This window comes from Manis pentadactyla, chromosome 13 (assembly GCF_030020395.1).
Source record: "Manis pentadactyla isolate mManPen7 chromosome 13, mManPen7.hap1, whole genome shotgun sequence".
Taxonomy (NCBI): domain Eukaryota; kingdom Metazoa; phylum Chordata; class Mammalia; order Pholidota; family Manidae; genus Manis; species Manis pentadactyla.
Window position 1 is genome coordinate 59,221,666 of NC_080031.1, and position 23,564 is coordinate 59,245,229.

Genomic DNA, 23,564 nt, shown 5'->3' on the forward strand with positions numbered 1-23,564 from the left:
TGGAAGCCAGGTTTCTGGCTCCCCTGGGAGTACGTTCCCATGTGTGGTGTGTGGCTGAGTACGGGGAGGTGCACCTTTATTAGGCTTGGCCTTCCCCAGGGCAGGACCCCAAGTCTGCAGGGTCCTCCCTGGCCCTTTTCCTGCCACCTGCTCAGTCTAGGATGGTTGGGCCCAGGGGGCATGGTCATTTGTTCTTGCTCCATTCCTAGTGTTAAGAACAATTCCTTAGCTGCCCACCTAAGATCTTGACAGGGCTGAACATGGTCTGCACTGGTAGAATTAAACCAGATGAAATGAAATACCATGGACATGTAATTTGGGGGGAATGGTCTGAGCCCTTAAAAACTGAGATTAGCCTAAATTGTCACTGGATTAGCCTGATCTGCGTACTATGTCAGCATGTTTCCAGTTCATTCACTCGTTAGTCTCCATCTCTAGGCTTTTTTTCTGGTCACTGTGCTCTATGCCAGCCACCATGTGCTCTGTGTAATGGCCATTAGACCCCTGTCAATTTGGCCACCACACTTGCATCAGGCACAGGTACAGGACTGGTGGGAGTGGCGAGTGGGAGGGGCGACAGAGAAAGGAACTTCTGTTCCTGATAGATAGCCCTGCTGGATACCATCCTGTCCCTGTAGGGACCAGCCTTGCTTGGAGGGAAGCAGCAGGCAGGGCAGCAGATTGGGAAGCAGAAACTGACTCCTGATGGCTGTTTTTGCTTAAGCCAGTTTGAATTGAATTTCTGTCATGTGCAATCACATAAGGAGAAAAAACTGGCCATGGGTGTGAAAATGCAGTAATAATACAAATGGACAAGTCCCGCCATCTGCAGTGTGACCTGCAGCACACTGGCAGGACTAGGGCACCAAGGATGAGAGCCACCAAGTCAAAGGAGACATAAGCACTGGGCTCTGTGCTCCCTCAGCAGAGACTGACGGACAGACTCGGGGTGTGAGTATCCAGCCCAGAAAGGTAAGTAGTGGTTACCACGCTCCTACCGCAGCAGGCTTGGCCTCCCAAACGACCTCGTCCTTCCAGGCCGACTGCAGGCTGAACAAGCAAGCTATGCCTCTGGGCCTGAACGCTGAGTTAGTGAATGTGAGGGTTCTGGTCATTAGAAAAATTAACAAATTAATGAAGTCAGTGCTGTCATCGAGGCCTGCCTTCCTGACAACGGGACCTGGTCCAGGGCATGAGTGTGTGGTGGGTAGGCTGTGACTCCCCTGGTGGGGGCCCTGATGTAGGCAGTAGGTGGGAGAGTGGGGTTCTTACTGGCTGAGGTGCAGCCCCATCTCCTGAAGGGCTTGTTCCTGCTCGTCGCAAACCTTCTGCAACTCTGCCTTCTCGTCCTGGAGCTCCTTTAGCTCCTAAAGTGAACAAACCACATGCTTCACAGAGAATTCAGTCCTTTTTAAAGGTCTAGTCATTACGGCAACAAGCAGGTCATAAGGTTTTTCAAGAGCAAAAAGCAGGGTTACTGTATGAACTTCATTCAAGACAAGTCATCTCACAGATCACCTCTCATCTTGTTTCTCCGGAATGGGCCACCAGAGTATGAGCCCCACAGGAGTGGCCCTGTGGCAGGGACAGGACATGGGGCAGGGGGAAGCCATGTGCCTCAGGCACATTCAAAGCAGCCCCCCTTGCAGGGCACATACGACTTTGCCTGAGTTTCTAGTAAAATATTTTTAAAACGAACTATCTCAAAAAGTACACAGATGAAGAACCTTATACAAAATAGCCTGAATAAACTGTGTTTTGGAAAGGGCTGGTCAAAATTTCCTGAGAGTGGATGAACAGGCTGTGAAGGCCAAGAGCAGGGACCTCATGCCTGCAGGGGGGAGTGGTGCTCACTGGGGCGGCACTAATACCACCTGTGTGTAGCCTGGGGCCAGTGCCCCTTGAGGATGCAGGCTGGAGAGGGTCTGGATGAAGCCCCAGGACAGTAACATGGGGTTCTGGGCAGACTGGGGCAGCAGCGGGGCTTAGGCCTGAGTGGCAGGCAGTTCCCCTGCGGTGGCCTCTGGGCCTTCTGCCCCAGAGCTTGTGAACACAGGCACACACAGGCTCATGGTGAGGTTAGGCATGTTGTTTTGTGGTGTGTATGTGGGGACAGTGTAATGAAAATCTTAGACCAATGTATTCTGAAATGGAGTTGAGGGGGCATGTTCCATGATGCAGAACTTTCTAGAAGTCCTCTTCTGCCCTCTGTTTCCTTTCCTCCCCTGCAAGCGTGAGCAGTTCTTGGGGAACCTCTGCTGCCCCTAGCAGTCCCCACCCTGGGACGAGCTCTAGGCACTTCACAACAGAAATCAGTTTCTCAGCTCAAATGGCTCTTTGGTACCTGATCCAGTGATTACCACGATAGTCCAGGTCTGAAAGCTGCCCCGGGCCCAGAGACCTACCTCCAGGGATGGTGTGGTGCAGGAAGGCCGCCTGGGGCAGAGGGTGCACCCAGCCGCCGGCCCCACGGGGCAAGCTGTGGAGGCCAGAGATGCGCCCCAGCAGCTCAAGAAGCTACAGCCACCTTCAAACCAGAACTGGCTGGGACCTTCCTGCTTGCTGGGGAGACGTCTGGTGACTCTACCATGGGGAAAACTAGACTACTGCCTGAGTTCCTGGGAGGTCTGGTTCTACAGCCAGGCCAAAGCCCCATTTGGGTGTGCCACCCGCCTCTCCTGCAGTTCACCACAGGACCCCGGCTTTGCCTCCAAGTGAGGTGAGGCCTCCAGAGAACTGAGGTGACTGGGGATAGACAGGGAGATTTAGGGCTCCGGTTCAGTGTGCTTCCCTGCGCTGACCCAGGACCAGGTGGTAACCCGGGGCAGACAGGCTGCCCACCTCGGGGGTAAAGGTGTGGACTGGCATTTGTTTAAATGTTTTCTGGTCCCTCCCCGTTTCCTTTCTTGCATGCCTACCACCCATTCTCCACACAGTGGTTGGCCCTCCGCCTCAGCATTCCTGCCGCTTCAGCCACGCCGCCCTTTCTACTCCTTCACTGCAACAGACCCTCCCACTCCCCTGTCCCTGCATGGCTGTCCCTGCTGTGATCCAGCTCTCTTCCCAGGCTGCCCCGCCCCACCACGGGGACATTTTCCTTTGTGTTCTCTTCACAGCGCTCACCACGGAGGCCCCCTGCTCCGCACACTGGCTTAGGATTTGCCTTTGGCTTCCCGAGCAGAAGCTCCGCAGGTGAGGAGCCTCCCAGTGCGGGGCCGGCACGCAGCGGGCAGGTGCTGGCAGGGTCTGAGCCAGGAGCCTCTGGGGGCGCCAGCAGCTCTCGTTCTCCCAGGGAGCCCCACCGCACCTTTCTCAGGCCCTCCACTTGCTGTAGCTCTGCTCGGAGGAGTGAGGAAGCGTCCTTCTCACGCTGCAGTTCCCGCTGGAGGGCTTGCCTGCGCTCTTTTTCTGATTTCAATTCTTTGTCCAGACTTGAGCTGTTCTCCCAAAATGAACCAGAGTTAGTTTCCCTGGGAGATTTCCGTGGAAAACCCACAACCCACTTCACCACACAGGGATCGGGGAATCCGCAGGAATCCGAACTGCCAGCGAGCAACTAAGCCCTTCCCCAAAGCGTGGGCACAGGCACACACTTGGCGGGCAGCCCGGGACGCACAGGAGGGACGAGAACTCTGAAACGCCTGCACCGCACGACAATGCCGCCCGAGCAGAACCGTCTACTGGGAGGGACACCCGAGGGGCCAGCGAGTGCAACCTTCATTCCGCTTTTCCCACCCGGAGCCAGGCGACAACGGGGGATACCGGGGCCTGAGGCCGGAGCAAGCTCCTGACGGTTGGCAGCGAGCCACTCCCCCGGCTCCCCTCCCCCCCGCGAAGCCCTGGGGACCCGGGCACCCCTGGAGCCTCATCTGTAATGCTCATTTGTAAACGGGGAGCCCAGCTGCGGCTTCTCTCCTCCTCGAGCTCTCCCTTGTACTTAGCACATCCGCCCCCAGCCTCGTGCCAGCCTGGCAGATGAGACCGCGGCGCTGGGAGCCGCCCGCGAGCCGCCCCGTGGGCCTACCACTGTTCGTGCAGCTGGGCAAGCTGGTGCTGCAGGGCGCTGGTCCTGGCACCCAGCTCCTGCTGCAGCCTCTGGCTCCGCTCCTCCGCCCCCTGGCGCGCCCTCTCCGAGTGCTGCAACCTAGAGCAAAGGATCCCGCCTCAGGATTTAACCGAGTTTTTCATGTTCTAATTCCTGAATTTTTTCCTCTACATTAACACTGATAGTCAGTAGAAGTGACTCTCATGTGTGTCTAGTTGAGTTTTAGCACCCGTATACATTCGATCAGGATACTGCACAGCCCTGGGATCTGGAAGACTCCCTAGTCCTGCCCCTCGCAGCCACGCCTGCCTGTTCCTGCCCCTGCCCTGACAGCCACCCATATGCTGACCTGTGGCTTTGTATTCTCCAGAATGTCACATGAATGGAATTAACTTTATACAAACTTTTGAGACTGGCTTCTTTCTCTGAGCACAGCATGTATGACCGCAATCGGAGTTCATAGTTCATTGTAGGGAGTGCTACTTTGCTTATCTGTCACCCAATGAAACACATTTGGGTTGCTTCTAGTTCTCAGCAATTATGAATAGACTTGCTATAAATACTCATGTACAGATTTTTGTATGAACATAAATTTTCATTTCTCTTGGGCAAATAGCCAGGAGTGGGATGGCTGGGTCATATGGCAAGAGGATGTAGAGCTCTAAGAAACTGTTTTCTAAAGTGGTTGTACTGTTGCATTTCCACCAGTAACATATGAGTTCCAGTGGCTTCCAGCTTCACCACCACTTGGTATTGTCAGTAAAAAAAAACCCATTTAGCTGTTTTAATAGGTATATAGTGGCATCTCATTCTTCTGTTGTCCATTTTTAGATTAGATTGAATTTTAAGATCTTTACATATTTGGATACAAGTTCTTTTCAAATATGTGATTTGCAAAATTTCTCCCAATCTATATAACATGTCTTTTTTTTTCTCTTTACCATGTCTTTCACAGAACAAAAGTTTTAAATTTTGTGAGTATTCATATTTGAACTGTTTATAGTTCATAATGCATGAGCAAAACCGAAGGTTTCTGTGATGACTGCCCTTGTACTGTTCACTATGTAACTTATTCATTATGTAAGAATTTGTTCTCCATGTAAGAACTTATTTGTTATGCCTCAGAAGATTGGAGACTGACGAAAATTAGGCTTGGGGTGGATTAATGATTGTGCATTGAGCATTGACTCCCCTATACAGAATTTTATTGTCGTTAACAACCATTTGATCAATAAATATGAGAGATGCCCTCACCAAAAAAAAAAAAAAAAGTATACACTTCCAATGGTAAAATAATAAGTAACCGGGATGTAATGAATATAGTCAAGATATTGTAACAGATTGGTATGGTGATAGCTGGTACCTAGAATTGTCATGTATATAAATGTTGAATCACTATGCTGTACACCTAAAACTAATGTAATGTAATACTGTGTGTCAACTACCCTTCAATAAAAAAATAATTATCTAAAAAAAAAAAAGTTTTAAATATTGATAAAGTCCAATTTATCAAGGTTTTCTCCTATGGATTTGCTTTCATGTCACATCTAAGGCCTCTGTCTAACCCAAAGTCATGAAGATTGTCCTCTAAAAAGCTTTATAATTTTAACTTTTACTTACTTTTTAAGTTTTATTCAGACTTATGGTCCACTTTGAGTTACTTTTTATATAAGGTGTGATGTATACAGATCAAGGCTCATTTTTTTTTGCTTACAGATGTCTAATTCATTTATTGAAAAGACTTTCCTTCCTCCATTGAACTGTCTTTGTACCTTTGTAGAAAAATCAGTTGTCCTTATTTGTGTGGGTATATTTTTAGACCCTAGTCTTATCCACTACTGATATGGTATTTAAATGTGACAGTGACAAGGTGCTTACTGTATAGTCTGACCATCCCCTCCTCACCCACCCCGGAGGACAGTATGGTACAGCAGCCTAAAAGTTAAGTGAATACATGCTTAGGTGAGGCTGGGGAATTCAGCCTCCTTACAGACCTGAAGGACAGTCAACCCAAGTTGTCTGTACTTTTGAGAAAGACTGAGTAAGTCCCTAGGTCTTGAGAATGCACAGAACCTTCTACGAAATATCTACCAGGGGAAAGTGATTACCTTTCTTCCATTTGTTTCATGGTGGACATAGCTTGATTGGATTTTTCTTCAAAAGATGTGATGGTTTCATTCTTCTGTTGTAAACTGCTCTCTGCATTCTGCAAAAGCAAGGAGAGGGGTCACACTCTCTCACTTGCACCTGCTCTGGGTTACAAGCGGGCGTAACTGTTCACCTCACACTTTTCCAACACCTTCAAGAGCATCTCACTAACTGCTGCTCTTCCCTGGAGTCCTGGGTCAGCTTTAGCAACAGAAAGAAAGGTAACAAGGCAGGTGATGTCGCCTTTTGTTCTACTCCACCAATGAATGGTCCATGCTCTTTGTCGAAAAGGAGCTTCAGAGTTGGATCTGATTCAGTGTTACTGAGCAGCCAGTTCTTGTGCCAAACACATCCCCGAGTTCATCTGACTCTGCAGAGGTCTCCTGGTGGGCCTTGTTAGTCCCACTTCTCTGAGCAGGAGAGAGGCTTCTGGTTGAAGGCTAGAGCTTAGGCATGGTGGGGTTGAGTTCACACCCACAGCTGAGTGACTTTCTGAGTTGAGGCTTTTAACCACGACAGATGGAAGTGACTGGGAGGGGGCAAGAAAGCACTGCGTTCCTGTGTGTCTGCCAGAGACACTCTGGAAACGAAAGGATACAGAAAGACTAAAGATAGAAGGAAGTCCTAATACGCTCCTAAGATAGAACTTACAGACTATATTCTCTGACCTTAATGTAATAAATCAGACAACAAAAGGAGGGCAAAAGAATCTCATATTGGGAACGAAATAGTATATTACAAAAAAAACATTGAGCTAAAAAAAAAACCAAAAGAGAAATTGTAAAATACTTACAGCTGAAAGACAATGAAGACACTGTATAATATTTAATTGTGTTGAAGATGCTACTGAGTTAGATGCACCCTAATTTTATAGACCACTAAGAAAGAAAACACTACTACTGGAAACATGTCATACCATCAAGTGTAAGATACATCTAGATCTCAGAGATGCTAAAATGTGAAAAATGTGTTTCTTAGATGAAATACTTTGTCAAAATTTAAGGGCCAGAGCTAAAGCAGTACTTGAGGGTAACTTTCAACTTTGAATAAAATTGTTCACGAAATTAAGAGCCAGTAAAACAGGTGAGTTAAGCATGCATTTCAAAAGTTGAAAATGAGCTAGAAAGCACCCCCCCAAAAGAAAGAATATAATAAAAGTGACGGTAGACATGAAAATCAGTGAAATAAGGAACAACAATAAATAATAAAGAATATTAGGAAAAAAGCTGCTTCTTTGAAAAGATTATTAGAAGAGACACACCTGTTCTAGATGGACTAAAAAAAGGACAATTAAGAAAATGCTGAATGAAAGAGATTTAAAAATTTGGAAAAGAATATTATGAACAACTGTGAACCAAAACATTAGAAAACCTAAACAAAATATGATATATTTTTGGAAAAAATATTAAAAATACCAAAAATTTCCTGAAAAGGAATAGAAAATATGAGTAGGCCAGCGAGCATTCAATAAATTAAAATGGTGATCAAAGTCTTCCTATCTGCAGAGCCCCCATCCTAGAAGAATCCCCTAACACAGGTGGGTTCTCAAAACTTTCTGAGGACTCTTGCTGTGATATAATGAGCTGTAAGAAATACATATTTGGTCATTCATATGACCAAATACATTATTTCCCAGGTATAGGTGGTCTTAATTCACAGTTCCTGGAAACACTGTAGAGTCTTAAAGGTGCAATGGGTGTCCTGTCATGTTAATGAGAGACTTTTGGACCCCACCAAAAAGGTTGAATGAGCCAATGATTTAGTCAGTCATGACTATATTCAATGAAGTCCTCACACAAAACCCCTGAGAAGAGTATGTTGCTCTTTTGTATCCTGCTTCTCTGTGGAGAGAGGTTCTGTGCTTGGGGAACCAGAACACATCTGTGTCACTGAGCCAGGCCCCAAACTCCATGAGGACTGAAACTCCTTTATTTGGGACTGTAGCTCTGCGGGGAAGAATGTTCCCAGCCTGGGGTGAATGAACCAGTGAAACTGGTGAAGCCGAAATCAGTCAAGCAAAAAGCTAGATTGGGAGAAACCTTTTATTTTCTCACAAGCGGCCTGGCTCCATTCACCTCCTCAGCCACTGCTCTTGCTCTCCTGTTTTCTCTCCCAACCAGAACGCATGCACCTCTTCCCCTGCCCCTTCCAGGAGGAACTCTTCAGGCAGAGCTCTGGCAATTGACAGGTGCTGGACCAATTGTGCAACAGAGGGGAGGAGAGAACAGCTTCTCTCTACCCCTTGTTCCTGGGGGCTGCAGGAAGAAACACCTATTAATATGGAAATGGACTAAAGCTAGGCCAGGGATTCTGGAAATACTGCAATTTTACCCCACATGGACCTTGCCCTATGTCTCTCTTCCTCTGGCTGTTAACTTGTATCCTTTATGGTACCCTTTATTAAACTGGCAAGCAAACATGTTTTCCTGAGTTCTGTGAGCCACTCTATTAATTAATCGACCCTAAAGGGGAAGTGTGGGAATCTCTAATCTGTAGCCAGTAAGTCAGAAGCACAGGGAACTGCCTGGCTCTTGCAGCCAGGATCTGGAGCAGGAGGTGGAGGGCACTCTTGTAGGACAAAGCCCTTACCGTGAGGACTCTAATGCTGTCTCTGGGCAGATAGTATCAGAATTGCATTGTGCTCTCCAATACCCTGCTGGTGTTGGAGGATTGCTCCATAGTGTGCATGGGAAGACCACCCCAGACACACACACACATTAGAATTGGTCCAGAAACCTGAAAGGAGCCATACTATTGTTGTAAAACCAAACCAAACCAAAATAACACACACACACATACACAGATTTGCCATCTAGTATGAATTATTCCAGATAAAGAGAGCAGGAAAGCTTATTTTGTAATGCCAATCCAACCTGGATTGTGAAGCCAAATAAGGTTAGTAAAAGGAAAGAAAATTAGAGGTCCATCAAATATACAGCTGACTCTTAAACTTAGGAGTTGGGGCACCAACCCCCCATATAGCTGAAAATCCATATATAACTTTTAATCCCCTCCCAAAACTTAACTCCTGATAGGCTACTGTTGACTAGAAACCTTCCTGATAACATAAACAACTGACCAATACATACTGTGTGTTATATGTATCATCTACTATATTCTTACAATAAAGTAATCTGGAGAAAAGAAAATCTTTTTTTCAAATTGTTGCAAATTTCCAAAAAAACTTCTAAGATATTTATTGAAAAAAATCTGCTTGTAAGTGGACTCACACAGTTGGAACCAGTGTTGTCCAAGGGTCAACTATATAAATCCATATGTTACACATAATAAAATGTACTAGCTAGAGAACCTCCTCCCAAAACCACATATAACATGAAAATATAACAAATTCATCAAATCCTGAAAGAGCTGGCCCTGGCACTGGAGACAGTCACTGCAGCTGGGAAGCAGGAAAGACCTTTTTCCTCTGGACAGGCACCAACTCAACCCCTGCCATCACTCCAGGTGCTGAGCAGCTCCAAAGAGTAGAGATTCTGGGCACTAGAGGGTGCCACATACAAATATGAAACATCAAAGGAACCTGGTTCAAACCAAAATTGCAAAACACCAGAAAGAGGGCCAAGTGAAACTGAACTTATCAATCTACATGAAAGAGATTTCAATATAAAAATCATAAACATGCTCATGGAGCTATATACAGAAGAGAGAGAAAAAGGATAGAAAGTGTCTTTGAGGAAGTAATTGCTGAAAAATTCCCTAGTCTGGGGAAGGAGACAGTCTCTCAGGCCATGGAGGTGCACAGATCTCCAAAACAAGGGACCCAAGGAAGACAACACCAAGACATATAATAATTAAAATGACAAAGATCAAGGATAAGTACAGATTGTTAAAAGCAGCCAGAGAAAGAAAAAAGATCACATACAAAGGAAAACCCATTAAGCTATCATCAGACTTCTCAAAAGAAACCTCACAGGCCAGAAAGGAGTGGCATGATATATTTAATGCAATGAAGCAGAAGTGCCTCAAACCAAGAATACTCTACATGGCAAGATTATCAGATTATCATTTAAATTTGAAGGAGGGATTAAACAATTTCCAGATAAGCAAAAGCTGAGAGAACTTACCTCCCACAAACCATCTCTACAGTGTATTTTAGAGGGACTGCTATAAATGGGAGTGTACCTAAGGCTAAATAGCTACCACCAGAAGAAATAAAACCATAGTAAAGAAAGTAGATTAATTAATTATTAAGCAGATGCAAAATGAAACCAACCACCCCCAAAGTCAGTTAAGGGATAGACAAAGAGTACAGAATATGATAACTAACATATAAAGAGTGGAGGAGGAAGAAAAAGGAGGAAAAAAAGAAAAGAACCTTTAGATTGTGTTTGTAATAGCACACTAAGTGAGTTAAATTAGACTGTTAGATAGTAAGGAAGATACCCTTAAACCTTTGGTAACCATGAATCTGAAGTCTGCAATGGCAATAAGAACATACTATCGATAATTACCCAAAATGTAAATGGTCTGAATGCACCAATCAAAAGACATATAGTCACTGAATGGATTAAAAAAAAAGACCTGTCTATATTTTGCCTAAAAGAGACTCACTTCAAACCCAAAGACATACACAGACTAAAAGTGAAGGTATGGAAAAAGATATTTCATGCAACTAACAGGGAGAAAAAAGCAGGAGTTGCAGTACTTGTATCAGACAAAATAGACTTCAAAACAAAGAAAGTCATAAGAGACAAAGAAGGACAGTACATAATGATAAAAGGGTCAGTCCAACAAGAGGATATGACCATTATAAATATCTATGCACCCAATACAGGAGTGCCTACATATGTGAAACAAATACTAACAGAATTAAAGGCAGAAATAGAAAGCAATGCATTCATTTTAGGACACTTCAACACATGACTCACTCCAAAGGACAGATCAACCAGACAGAAAATAAGTAATGAGACAGAGGTACTGAACAACACAGTAGAACAGATGGACCTAACAGACATCTACAGAATTCTACACTCAAAAGCAGCAGGATACACATTCTTCTCTCAAGTGCCCATAGATCATTTTTAAGAATAGATCACATACGAGGCCACAAAAACAGCCTCAGTAAATTCAAAAAGAATGAAATTTCACCAACCAGCTTCTCAGACCACAAAGGTATGAAACTAGAAATAAATTATGTAAAGAAAACAAAAAAGCCTACAAACACATGGAGGCTTAACAACATGCTCCTAAATAATCAATGGATCAATGACCAAATAAAAATAAAGATCAAGCAATATATGGAGACAAATGACAACAATAACTCAATACTGCAAAATCTGTGGGACGCAGCAAAGGCTGTGCTAGGAGGAAAGTATACTGCAATACAGGCCTACCTCGGGAAAGAAGAACAATCCCATATGAACAGTCTAAACTCACAGTTAATGAAACTAGGAAAAGAATAACAAATGAGGCCCAAAGTCAGGAGAAGGAGGGACATAATAATGATCAGAGCAGAAATAAATAAAATTGAGAAGAATAAAACAATAGAATCAATGAAAGCAGGAGCTGGTTCTTCGAGAAAATACACAAAATAGATAAACCTCTAGCCAGAATTATCAGGAAAAAAAGAGAGTCTACACACATAAACAGAATCAGAAATGAGAAAGGAAATATCACTACGGACACCACAGAAATACAAAGAATTAAGAGAGAATACTATGAACAATTATATGTTAACAAACTGGATAACCTAGAAGAAATGGACAAGTTTTTAGAAAAATACAACCTTCCAAGGCTGATGTAGGAAGAAACAGAAAATCTGAACAGACCAATTACCAGCAACTAAATTGAATTGATAATAAAAAAAAACTACCTAAGAACAAAACTCCTGGTCCAGATGGCTTCACTGCTGAATTTTATCAAACATTTAGTGAAGACCTAATACCCATCCTCCTTAAAGTTTTCCAAAAAGTAGAAGAGGAGGGAATACTTCCAAACTCATTCTATGAGGCCAGCATCACTCTAATACTAAAACCAGACAAAGACACCACAAAAAAAGAAAATTACAGACCAATATCTCTGATGAACGTAGATGCAAAAATACTCAACAAACTATTAGCAAACCGATTTCAAAAATACATCAAAAAGATCATCCATCATGATCAAGTGGGATTCATCCCAGGAAAGCAAGGATGGTACAACATTGGAAAATCTATCAACATCATACATGACATCAACAAAAAGAAGGACAAAAACCACACAATCTTCTCCATAGATGCTGAAAAAGCATTCGATAAAATTCAACATCCATTCATGATAAAAACTCTCAACAAAATGGGTATAGAGGGCAAGTACCTCAACATAATAAAGGCCATATATGACAAACCCACAGCCAACATTATACTTAACAGTGAGAAGCTGAAAGCTTTTCCTTTAAGATCAGGAACAAGACATGGATGGCCACTGTCCCCACTTTTATTCAACAGAGTTCTGGAGGTCCTAGCCATGGCAATCAGACAACACAAAGAAATAAAAGGCATCCAGATTGGTAAGGAATAAGTTAAACTGTCCCTGTTTGCAGATGACATGATATTGTACATAAAAAACCCTAAAGAATCCACCCCAAAACTACTAGAATAACTGAATTCAGCAAAGTGGCAGCATACAAAATTAATACATAGCAATCTGTTGCATTCCTAGATACTAATGATGAACTAGCAGAAAGAGAAATCAAGAAAACAATTCCATGCACAATTGTATCAAAAAAGAATAAAATACCTAGGAATAAATCTAACCAAGGAGGTAAAAGACCTATATCTTGAAAACTACAAGACATTCATGAGAGAAATTAAAAAAGATACCAACAAATGGAAATACATCCCATGCTCATCGATAGGAAGAATTAATATTGTCAAAAAATGGCTATCCTGCCTAAAGCAATCTACAGATTCAATGCAATCCCTATCAAAATACCAACAGAATTCTTCAATGAATTAGACCAAATAGTTCTAAAATTCATATGGAACCACAAAAGACCCCAAATAGCCAAAGCAACCCTGAGAAGGAAGAATAAAGCTGGGTGGATTACACTCCCCAACTTCAAGCTCTACTACAAATCCACAGTAATCAAGACACAAGACACAAGCCGCCACAAGTCAATTTGGTACTGGCACAGGAACAGACCCATAGATAAATGGAACAGAATAGAGAGCCCAGATATAGACCCAAGCATATATGGTCAATTAATACATGATAAAGGAGCCATGGACATACAATGGGGATATGACAGCCTCTTTAACAACTGGTGTTGGCAAAATTGGACAGCTACATGTAAGAGAATGAAACTGGATTATTGTCTAACTCCATACACAAAGTAAACTCAAAATGGATCAAAGACCTGAATATAAGTCATGAAACCATAAAATTCTTAGAAGAAAACATAGGTAAAAATCTCTTGAATACAAACATGAGCAACTTTTTTCTGAACACATCTCCTCAGTAAGGGAAAAAAAAGCAAAAATGAACAGATGGGACTACATCAAACTAAAAAGCTTCTGTACAGCAAAGGACACCATCAATAGAACAAAAAGGCATCCTACTGTATGGGAGAATATATTTGTAAATGACATATCCGACATGGGGTTAACATCCAAAATATATAAAGAACTCACACGCCTTAACACCCAAAAAGCAAATAACCCTATTAAAAAACGGGCGGAGGATATGAACAGACAATTCTCCAAAGAAGAAATTCAGATGGCCAACAGGCAGGCACATCGCTAATTATCAGGGAAATGCAAATTAAAATCACAGTGAGATATCACCTCACACCAGTTAGGATGGCCAACATAGAAAAGACTAGGAACAACCAATGCTGGTGAGTATGCGGAGAAAGGGGAACCCTTCTGCACTGCTGGTGGAATGTAAGCTAGTTCAACCACTGTGGAAAGCAGTATGGAGGTTCCTTAGAAAACTAAAAATAGAAACACCATTTTACCCAGGAATTCTACTAGGAATTTACACAAAGAAAACAAGCTCTCAGATTCAAAAAGATATATGCACCCCTATTTTTTTTGTTATCATTAGTCTACAGTTACATGAAGAACATTATGTTTACTAGGGTCTCCCCTTCACCAAGTGCCCCCCACAAACCCCATTACAGTCACTGTCCATCAGTGTAGTAAGATGTTGTAGAATCACTATTTGTCTTCTCTGTGTTGCACAGCCCTCCCCATGCCCCCGCAATATTATACATGCTAATCATAATGCCCCCTTTCTTTTTCCCCGCCCTTATCCCTCCCATTCTCCCCAGTCCCTTTCCCTTTGGTAACTGTTAATCCATTCTTGGGTTCTGTGATTCTGCTGCTGTTTTGTTCCTTCAGTTTTTCTTTGTTCTTATACTCCACATATGAGTGAAATCATATAATGGAATAATATTCCATTGTGTACATGTACCACATCTTCTTTATCCATTCATCTACTGATGGACACTTAGGTTGCTTTATCAAAGCACTATTTACAATCGCAAGATATGGAAGCAACCTAAGTGTCCATCAGTAGATGAATGGATAAAGAAGATGTGGAATGTCTTTATCCATTCAATGGAATACTATTCAGCCATAAGAAGAAAACAAATACTACCATTTGCAACAACGTGGATGGATCTAGAGGGTATTATGCTCAGTGAAATTAAGCCAAGCAGAGAAAGACAAGTACCAAATGATTTCCCTCATTTGTGGAGTGTAACAATGAAGTAAAACTGAAGGAACAGAGCAGCAGCAGACTCAGACTCCAAGAACAGACTAGTGGTTACCAAAGGGGAGGGAAGCAGAAAGGGATTGAAGGGTATTATGATTAGTACACATGGTGTAGGAGGGGTCACAGGGAAGGCAGTGTAGCACAAAGAAGACAAGTAGTGACTCTCTGGCATCTTACTACACTGATGGACAGCGTCTACAACGGGGTGTGTGTGGGGACTTGATAATATGGGTGAATGTAGTAACCACAATGTTTTTCATGTGAAACCTTCATAAGAGTGTACATTAATGATACCTTAATAAAAATAAATAAATAAAATGTACTAGCTAACTGAATCAAGAGTATATTTAAATACATTACAATCAAAATCAAGTAGGAATCCAGCAGTGTGAATCTATCAAATAAATTGCAGCATAACTAAGGGAGAAAAAAAGCATGAATACCACAATAGATAAAATGCAAAATAAAAGCATTAATAATTTAATTTATGATAAAACCTCTGAGCAAACAAGAACTAGATGACAACTTCCTTAACTCATTCAAAATTATACACCAGACATCTCAGGAGGAACTTTCAGATGCATTCTTTTTGAGATAAGGACCACAAACTTGCTCAGGATTTCTACTACTGTTCAATATAGTCTAGAGGCTCTGGTCAGAGAGGTAAGAAGCAAAAGAGAAAAAAAAGCACAAAAATTGAGAGTGAAGAGATTCAGCTGTCTTTGTCGATCATATGATCAATTACATCTAAAACCAGTATGATCAAAGCAAACTATTACATGTAGGTAGTCAATAAAGCTGTCAAACACAAGACCAATTCACAAGCACAAAGCACTTCTCTATCCCAGCAAGGCCCAACTGGAGGCTGCGGCCAGAGAAAGTGCCAGTCACACCAGCAACAAGAACTACAAAGACTCCAGGAACCCACCAAGAAAAAACACCAGACCTTTACAGAGTAAAAAGGACAAGAGAGAGAGACGGGGGAGCCGGGAGAGAGAGAGGGAGAGGAGAGAATTCTAAGTAAGTGGAGAGCCACTCATGCTCTGGGATGGAATGGTTTCATATACCAGAAGGTTAATTTTTTCTCAAATTAACCTATAAAATCAATGTAATCTCCATTTATGAAATTCAGCTGGAGTTTTAAAAGAAAATTTATTAACTATTCTAAAATTTTTATCCAGAATAAAGGTTTACAAGTAGATAAATCAATCTTTAAAAAGAAAAGAGGGGAAAAAAGTGGGCAAAGAGAGCTGGACTGACCTAAGGGATAGGTTGAGTCGAGTCCCTCCCCAGTTCGTATGGGGGAGCCCTAACCCCCAGGACCACACAGTGTGACCTTATCTGTTAGGCCTCTCAGTCTGCAGTACTCTGTTCCAGCAGCCCTCGCCAACTAATACTACTGACCAGATGCCTACTTCCTGCAAAGCAGCGGTAATTCAGACAGAAACTCGGAGACATTCCGCTTTGTAGAGGATGTTGGTACAAGACAGTTGGTACCACCTATCAGTGAGGAAAGAATGGACTAGCTCTGAAGGGGTCTGCTGTACAGAGGAAAAGAAAACCAGACTCCTAGGCAAGGTTGTATATAAAGGCTGACTCTAGATGCAGGACAAACGTGAATGTGAGAGGTCTGTAAAACCAGTGGAGGGTATCTTTGACACCTAGGCTTGAGAAAGGGCTTCTCAGACGAAACCCTCAAGCTGCAAACCCTAACGTGGGAGCTGGCACATTTGACTACTTCAGAAATAAGGACTGATGGGTACTAGATGACAGAGCAGGAGAAGATGTTTATAATATGTAAACCAATAAGGGACCAATATTCAGACCCTAGATAGAATTACGACTAATCCAAAAGGAAGAGATAGGAAACCCAACCCCCCTAAAAGGACAAAAAATAGGAACAGGCCAGTCACAAAGAGGAAACATAAATGGCAGGCAAACATGGAGGGAGGCACAAGCTCACTGGGCTGGAAAGTGAACACACAAACCCCATGCCTCACAGCACAAGCCCAGCAGCCCACACTTGGGGCGGCTCCAGGAAGGTGACCTGGCTGCTCACACAGTGTCCCACGAGCCAGAGGGTGCTACAGCTTACGGCTGCCAGGGAGGGGCTCCCGGACCTGGGGGAGCTGCGCGGGCTAGCTGCCAGGTCATCTTTGGCCAGCGAGGGGGAGGAACACCGTTTGCCCCTCACTGGCAGCCCTGCCAGGACACTAACCACGTAGATGCTAAAGTCAGCTAGACGCACGGATGGACGCAGCTCCCAGGGGACCGAAGGGACAGAAGGAGAGCTGCGGCACGATGCTGCTCTGCATATTAAAATTCAGGTACTCCAAATGATACGACAGGTTTCGGAATGACACACATAAATGAAAAGAGTCACTTTAGAACACTGGCCTAGAGGAAAGATGGGAGTCGGGATGGGGGATAAAAGGCAGGAGGGCAGCAGAGACAGGGAGAGAGGTGTGTAGACTATAGATACATGGGGAGAGATGGAGGCACAGAGCGCCCCGAACAGAGGGATACAGCTATGTCCTCTGCCTGGAACGCCCAGAAGAGGAGAAGGGTGTGAAGAGAACACAGGCTGGAAGACTCCCAGCAGTGCTGGAGGGATGCGGGGTGGCTGCTGCCACAGGAAACCTGACGAAAGCGGCGCTGGCTTGGTGCTCAGCTGTGGCGCTGTCAGAGGACAGTACAGGCTAGTGTGCTGGCGACCCTCCTTAGCTGAGGCAAACAGCCAGGAAAAGGCCACTTGCCCAGGGCCTGGGCTCCAGGATGTGTCAGACGCCAGTGTGTGCGGGGGCTGCCTTGCAAACAGGGCCTGTAAGCTAGGGGTTTGCAGAGACGGACAGGAACGGAGAGTCCCAAGGCAGGGGCCTCATGGGCTAGAAAAGCCCACCGCTTGTGGACCAGGAGGTAGGAAACTGCAAACTGAGTGGCAAAGTCCTGGGACTGCCTGCAGCAGAGCTCAGGTTAGGGTGCTTCCTACCCACTTCAGGCTGCTGCTCCTGCCAACAGTGTGTGTGAGAGAGGTGGGGACACAGCAAAGAAAAGAAGCAGGCCAAGCAGTGTGTCTAAGAAATTGGCCGCTGAACCGTGGTGGCCAACATGGGGTCTGAGTGGAGGCACACTCACCGGAGGCCGCGGCTGAGGGATGGTCAAAGCAAGCACACGTCTGTGACTGTGTAATCCCGATACACCCTCCAGGCCACATGCCCCAAGAGCCCACTTCTGATGTCCCACGGACCATGGTGGGCTTCTCAGGGAGCAGGAAGGTCAGGGTCAAGTTCCTTAGAAGGCAGAAGCAGGGTTGCCAGACATGCTAAGAAATGTAGCCCCTGGCGTCCCAGGCAGCCTTCACTGTCCTTGCCCAGAGGATGCCAGGACTACTGTGGGCCAGGGACTGTCATGTGTGCCCTTTGTATCCCCTTTGTAAATGCATTTCCACTGAGCTGATCCTGCTTCTGCTCTGCCATTTCATGCCAGGTGGAATGGATTATGTGAGAAAGACAGCTGGTCTTCTGGTTTGCACACAGGCCATGTGGGCTGGATGAGGTGCTGCCCACTACCTGGGCGCTGGATGCCAGGGGTGCAGGGACTGGATGGGACTTCCCGTTGGCCCCGTGAAGTTGACTGTGGTAGACACACCACATTCTCCCCCCATCTGGCCTGCAGCCCAGAAATGATGGCTCGAGGCTCCCCTTGCAGCTAAGCCTAGCTGGGCTGCCTAGAACTTTCCTGTGTAATTGGATGGAGTGATGTGTGCAACTTTTCCCTGTCTGAGCAAATCTCAGGCTCTGGACTCTTGCTTTTCTCGTAACAACCAGAGTGGCCTTGAAAGCCTGGATCCCTGAGTGCCTGCAGGGAGACACACTACTGGACTGAAATGCTTTCCTTGGAACTGTTATGTAAGACACACACTTCCACATTTTTAAGCCTCTCTGTTGCAGGGTCTGCTAAGTCATTACAGTAGTTGAAATGCATCAACATCATGTCTACACACCAGAAGAAAACATGGAAAAATTAATAAAGACAACTTATTAGGAGAGTGAGACTTTTCCTCCTTTTCTCCTTTTCCTTCAGTTTTCACAGTTGCTATGGTAACAGTACTGATTAGGTATCAGCTTTAAAAAAGGACCGAATGATACACTTTGTCCGTGTGTGCTTATATTCTCTTTGACACTGATGTTACTGCAAGTAACCCCATCATGGAAAAGGAAATGGGAGTGTTTTGGCAATCAAATAGGAAACAGAACTTCAATAAAAGAAAAGTAAAAAGGACACAGAATAGTATCCTTCTGGGTAGCTTCTGGGCAAGGAAGTGTTACAATTTCAGACTCCATCTTTCAGACTCTGGACAACTGACTCTGGCTGGGCGAGCTCCCCTGACCACCCTGAAATGACTGGAGACAGGCAGTTTTGCTGTGTGGCCTGGAGCCCCAGCAAGATGAACTTAATGGTAAAGCCTGGGAGGAATACTAACTTCTTCCCTTAACCTACTTCTCTATTTACTGGGGCAAACAATTAGTAATGTATTTACTGGGGCAAACAATTAGTAATGGCAGGAGGAGACAGCAGGAAGACAGTGAAGGTATGGCAGGCAAAGTATGAGTTTGGCTCAAACGACACAGCTCAGTTTTCAGCTCTACTTACTAGCTGTGCCACCAGGTGCGTGTGAGCTGGCATTCGGTTCTGCCTTGTCACTTACATTTCCTCCCACTCTGTGACTTTCTCAGGGACTGCTGGGAGACTCAAATAAAATAAATGCAATAATGAGTTAACAGGGCCTAGGGCAAGGTCAGACACACACCAGGTCCTCAGAGATGCGTCTATCCCCAGTGTCTGCAGGGAGGAGGATGCAGGGCTGGAAGGCAGGCTGTGCTAAGCTTTGCACTGCAGACAAGCAGTGGGAAGCCAGGTTTGTGATACGGACACAAAGCCAACCCCCACCTGAACTTTGTGAAACATCTGTAAATTAATTGCTTTGACGTCTTCCAGTTGCTGGCGGAGGGCCACAAGAGTGTCCTGCTTCTCATGGGTATCTTTTTCTAGTAACTTCATTGCAATTTCCATTTCGGTTTTCATTCCAATTTGTAGCTCCAGTTCTTTTTCAAGTTCCTTAAAAGGATATGAACAAGGAAAATGTTTAAGTAGATCAGAGAAATGTATTTAACTGACGTATCTTAGGCAATGACTGAAATATAAACTGAAGGTCAGAATAGGTTAGAGAGATTTAGGAAAGTCTGTCCGGAGTGTACCTAGATGAAGTTCTCCTTTTTTTTTTCTCATTTTACAAGGAAAAGCAGTTCTGGGTCAAGTTAACAGAAAGCTGGTACGTGGCAGTATCAGCTAGCACTCCAGCATCATGTTCTTTAAACCCCAAGATCAGAGGGCACGGGTCTGAGAGCCAGAGACATTTGCTTGCCTGGCAGTGTTAGAGCTCCTAAGCAGTTTGTAAGTGGATGGCATCAAGGGTGCAGCCACTTGGGAAAAGTTCTGCTACTGGATAATTTGGGATGCATGTTCCCCACATCCGTGGAAGGAGATGAAGCCGATGCAAGAGCTGTGTTTAATAAAAACACCGGTCACTGCCACACGAACTGGGTGGAAATAATCAGACCAGAGGCTGTGACTGAGGGAGCTGTGTGGCCAAAGAAAGCCAGAGTCTGGTCCTTTTCATAAAAAGGATTATGATACTGGAAAAAATGCAGAACTGAGTGATAATATAGCTTTTCTTTTTTGAGGGACAATTCTGACTCTCCATATTTTTTTCCACACTTTTAACTCTATTGCTATAAAAGCTCATTTGTTTTATAAAGCAGGCCTAAGTATGTGTGTGGAAAGTGCTGAGAGAAGTAACTTAACTAGGGTTAGTAGGGATTTCTTTCTAGAGACACTCTGTCCTGCACACTCACCAAATGGACTCTCTTTTCCTCTTTTAGCTGCTTCCACACATCACTATACATTTCGTCCAGACCCTGCCGGGTTTGCTTGTAAGTCTCCAGCTCAACTTTTGTGTCCTGTTTTGTTATCTGCACCAAATAAGAACACCAGGAAGAATGGTTTACTGATGGGAGCAAGCTAACTACAAAGTATTAAAAATACACTGTAATTTTTCTTTTTGTTATCATTAATCTACAATTACATGAAGAACATTATGTTTACTAGGCTCCCCCCTTCACCAAGTCCCTCCTCCACACCCCATTACAGTTACTGTCTGTCAGTGTAGTAAGATGCTATAGCATCACTACTTGTCTTCTCTGTGTTGCACAGCCCTCCCCGTGCCCCCCCCCATGCTAATCGTAATACCCCCTTTTTTTCCCCGCCCTTATACCTCCCTTCCCACCCATCCTCCCTAGTCCCTTTCCTTTTGGTAACTGTTAGTCCATTCTTGGGTTCTGTGATTCTGCAGCTGTTTTGTTCCTTCAGTTTTTCTTTGTTCTTATACTCCACATATGAGTGAAATCATTTGATACTTGTCTTTCTTCACCTGGCTTATTTCACTGAACATAATACCCTCTAGCTCCATCCATGTTGTTGCAAATGGTAGGATTTGTTTTCTTCTTATGGATGAATAATATTCCATTGTGTATATGTACCACATCTTCTTTATCCATTCGTCTACTGATGGACCCTTAGGTTGCTTCCATTTCTTGGCTATTGTAAATAGTGTTGCGATAAACATAGGGGTGCATCTGTCTTTTTCAAACTGGGCTCCTGCATTCTTAGGGTAAATTCCTAGAAGTGGAATTCCTGGGTCAAATGGTATGTCTATTTTGAGCTTTTTGAGGAACCTCCATACTGCTTTCCACAATGGTTGAACTAATTTACATTCCCACCAGCAGAATACACCATAATTTTTAAAAAGGTAGGATAACTTCTATTATTTAAGCATAACAGAAAAAGGTTAAAATTTTAGTATTTTGAAATACCATTGAACTTGAAGGACAAGTTCAAAGCCAACTAACTTTTGAAAAGGTATGCTCAGAAAACAGTTTCTATTTAATTTCCTTTAAAATGGAATGGCTGTTCTTGGTGGGACAGGCCCCCATTTGATCCATCATTCAATATGGATCATTTGTTGAGCATGTTTTCAGCATTAGGTGAATTATTAGCTGAATCAGATGTAGTCTGTCTCTATCTTGATACCCCCAAGTCATCAGGTGAGGAGGCTGCAAGCCAGGAACTCTACAAAACAGCAAGAGGATTCTCTAGTGGAGGGAGGGGCAAAGAGCTGTGGGAACACGGGAGGAGGAGGGCCTCTGTTCACCGATGGGCACCAGGGGTGCATCACAGAGGACCCAGTGCATGTGTAGAAGCTGGAGAGGGAACAGGAACTCTCTAGTACAAAGGCCCAGAGGCGGGGGAGCAGTGCACTTGGGAAACCCCAAGTGGTCCAGGTGGCCTGGGAGTGACGTGAGGGTGTGTAATGGCATCAAACAAGATATCTTTGCACATTCTGAGGCCCAGGTCATCATTAAACTGTGAGCTCGAGATCTGAGGTGGACACGGTGGAGAAACCAGCTGCCCAGCTGTGAGACTGCTCTTACCTCCACGCTCTTTTCACTTCTCTCACGAATTAATTCATTTTGTTCTCTTAATTGCTGCTGTTCTTCCTGAAGTGAACAAATCCGGTCTGTTGCAGCTGAAAGCTGATTAAGAAAGATTTTTATATTTTTTAACATCACAATTAATTTTACTGTTCAAATTAAAAGCTAACATTTGGCATCTTCACAACTGGCAACGTATTTTCACATATTTGATACCTTATTTTTAAATTTTATTTCCTTGTTTAGAAGAAGTAATACATTCACATGATTCAAAACTCCAAAGATACAGAAATGCATATAGTAAAATCTCTCTCCCACCCCTTCCCCTGGCCATTTCTGCCCTGCTCAGATTTTCTCGTTACAAATGATAGCATTCATACTACTTAATGTGGGCAAAGATTAGTAGACACAAAATATTGGAAATAGCCAGAATGTCCAATATTAGGGAAATGGCTTAACATAAATTATAGTGGAAGCATAAAACAGAAATACGTATTTATTAAAATGTTTCCAAAAACTTGTAGTGACTTGAGAACATACTTGTGATATAATATCAACAGGGAAAAAGAGCAGGTTATATAGTAGTTCTCATCTCTGACCTAAGAGATCAACTATGTTAAAATGTTTAAGAAAAGATGGGACCATAGATACCAAGTGATAAAAATAGCTGTCACTTAGCAAAGGAATCATGGGCTTTTTTCCTGATTTTTCATTGTTTTCAGTTTTTTTCTAGCCAGTCAGCAAAAGAGTATTTTATCAAAAGAGGGAGAATGAAAGAGTCTTGGGGGAAGCCTCCCAAACAGACCACTGGAGATGTGCTCTAGGAAGACATCCTCGCCTTGGACGAGTTCCCAGGGTTTAGGGAGACGTGTATACAGGCAGAATGCCTTTCGGACCTGCTGAGGAGAGGCTACCAGGAGAGGAAGGGTACAGGGCTAGATATGTGAACCAAGCCCTCCTTCCCTGGCCTCCGAACACAGCCTGGAGAGAGAAGGCGAAGCTGGAGAAGGAGAAAGAAGCTGGCCACCTGCCCCTGCCGCCCGGCTGTGTTCTTGGTCGTTAGCTGACGGGGCCCAGGAGCGCTAACTCCTCACCTCCTCTTC

At 44.1% G+C, this 23,564-nt stretch overlaps 1 protein-coding gene across 2 annotated transcripts in view; it reads right to left on the bottom strand.

Moving 5' to 3' along the window:
- The window catches only part of RUFY1 (RUN and FYVE domain containing 1), a 52,412-nt gene that overhangs the window by 3,602 nt on the left and 25,246 nt on the right, over nucleotides 1–23,564 (bottom strand). For both annotated transcript variants that reach the window (XM_036892680.2, XM_036892681.2), the window contains exons 9-15: nucleotides 22,462–22,563; nucleotides 20,827–20,943; nucleotides 19,862–20,029; nucleotides 6,154–6,251; nucleotides 4,025–4,144; nucleotides 3,308–3,437; nucleotides 1,273–1,367 (exon numbers count right to left, since the gene is read on the bottom strand). In XM_036892680.2, coding sequence (XP_036748575.2) covers nucleotides 1,273–1,367; nucleotides 3,308–3,437; nucleotides 4,025–4,144; nucleotides 6,154–6,251; nucleotides 19,862–20,029; nucleotides 20,827–20,943; nucleotides 22,462–22,563 — 830 coding nt within the window. The remainder of the gene's footprint in view (nucleotides 1–1,272; nucleotides 1,368–3,307; nucleotides 3,438–4,024; nucleotides 4,145–6,153; nucleotides 6,252–19,861; nucleotides 20,030–20,826; nucleotides 20,944–22,461; nucleotides 22,564–23,564) is intronic.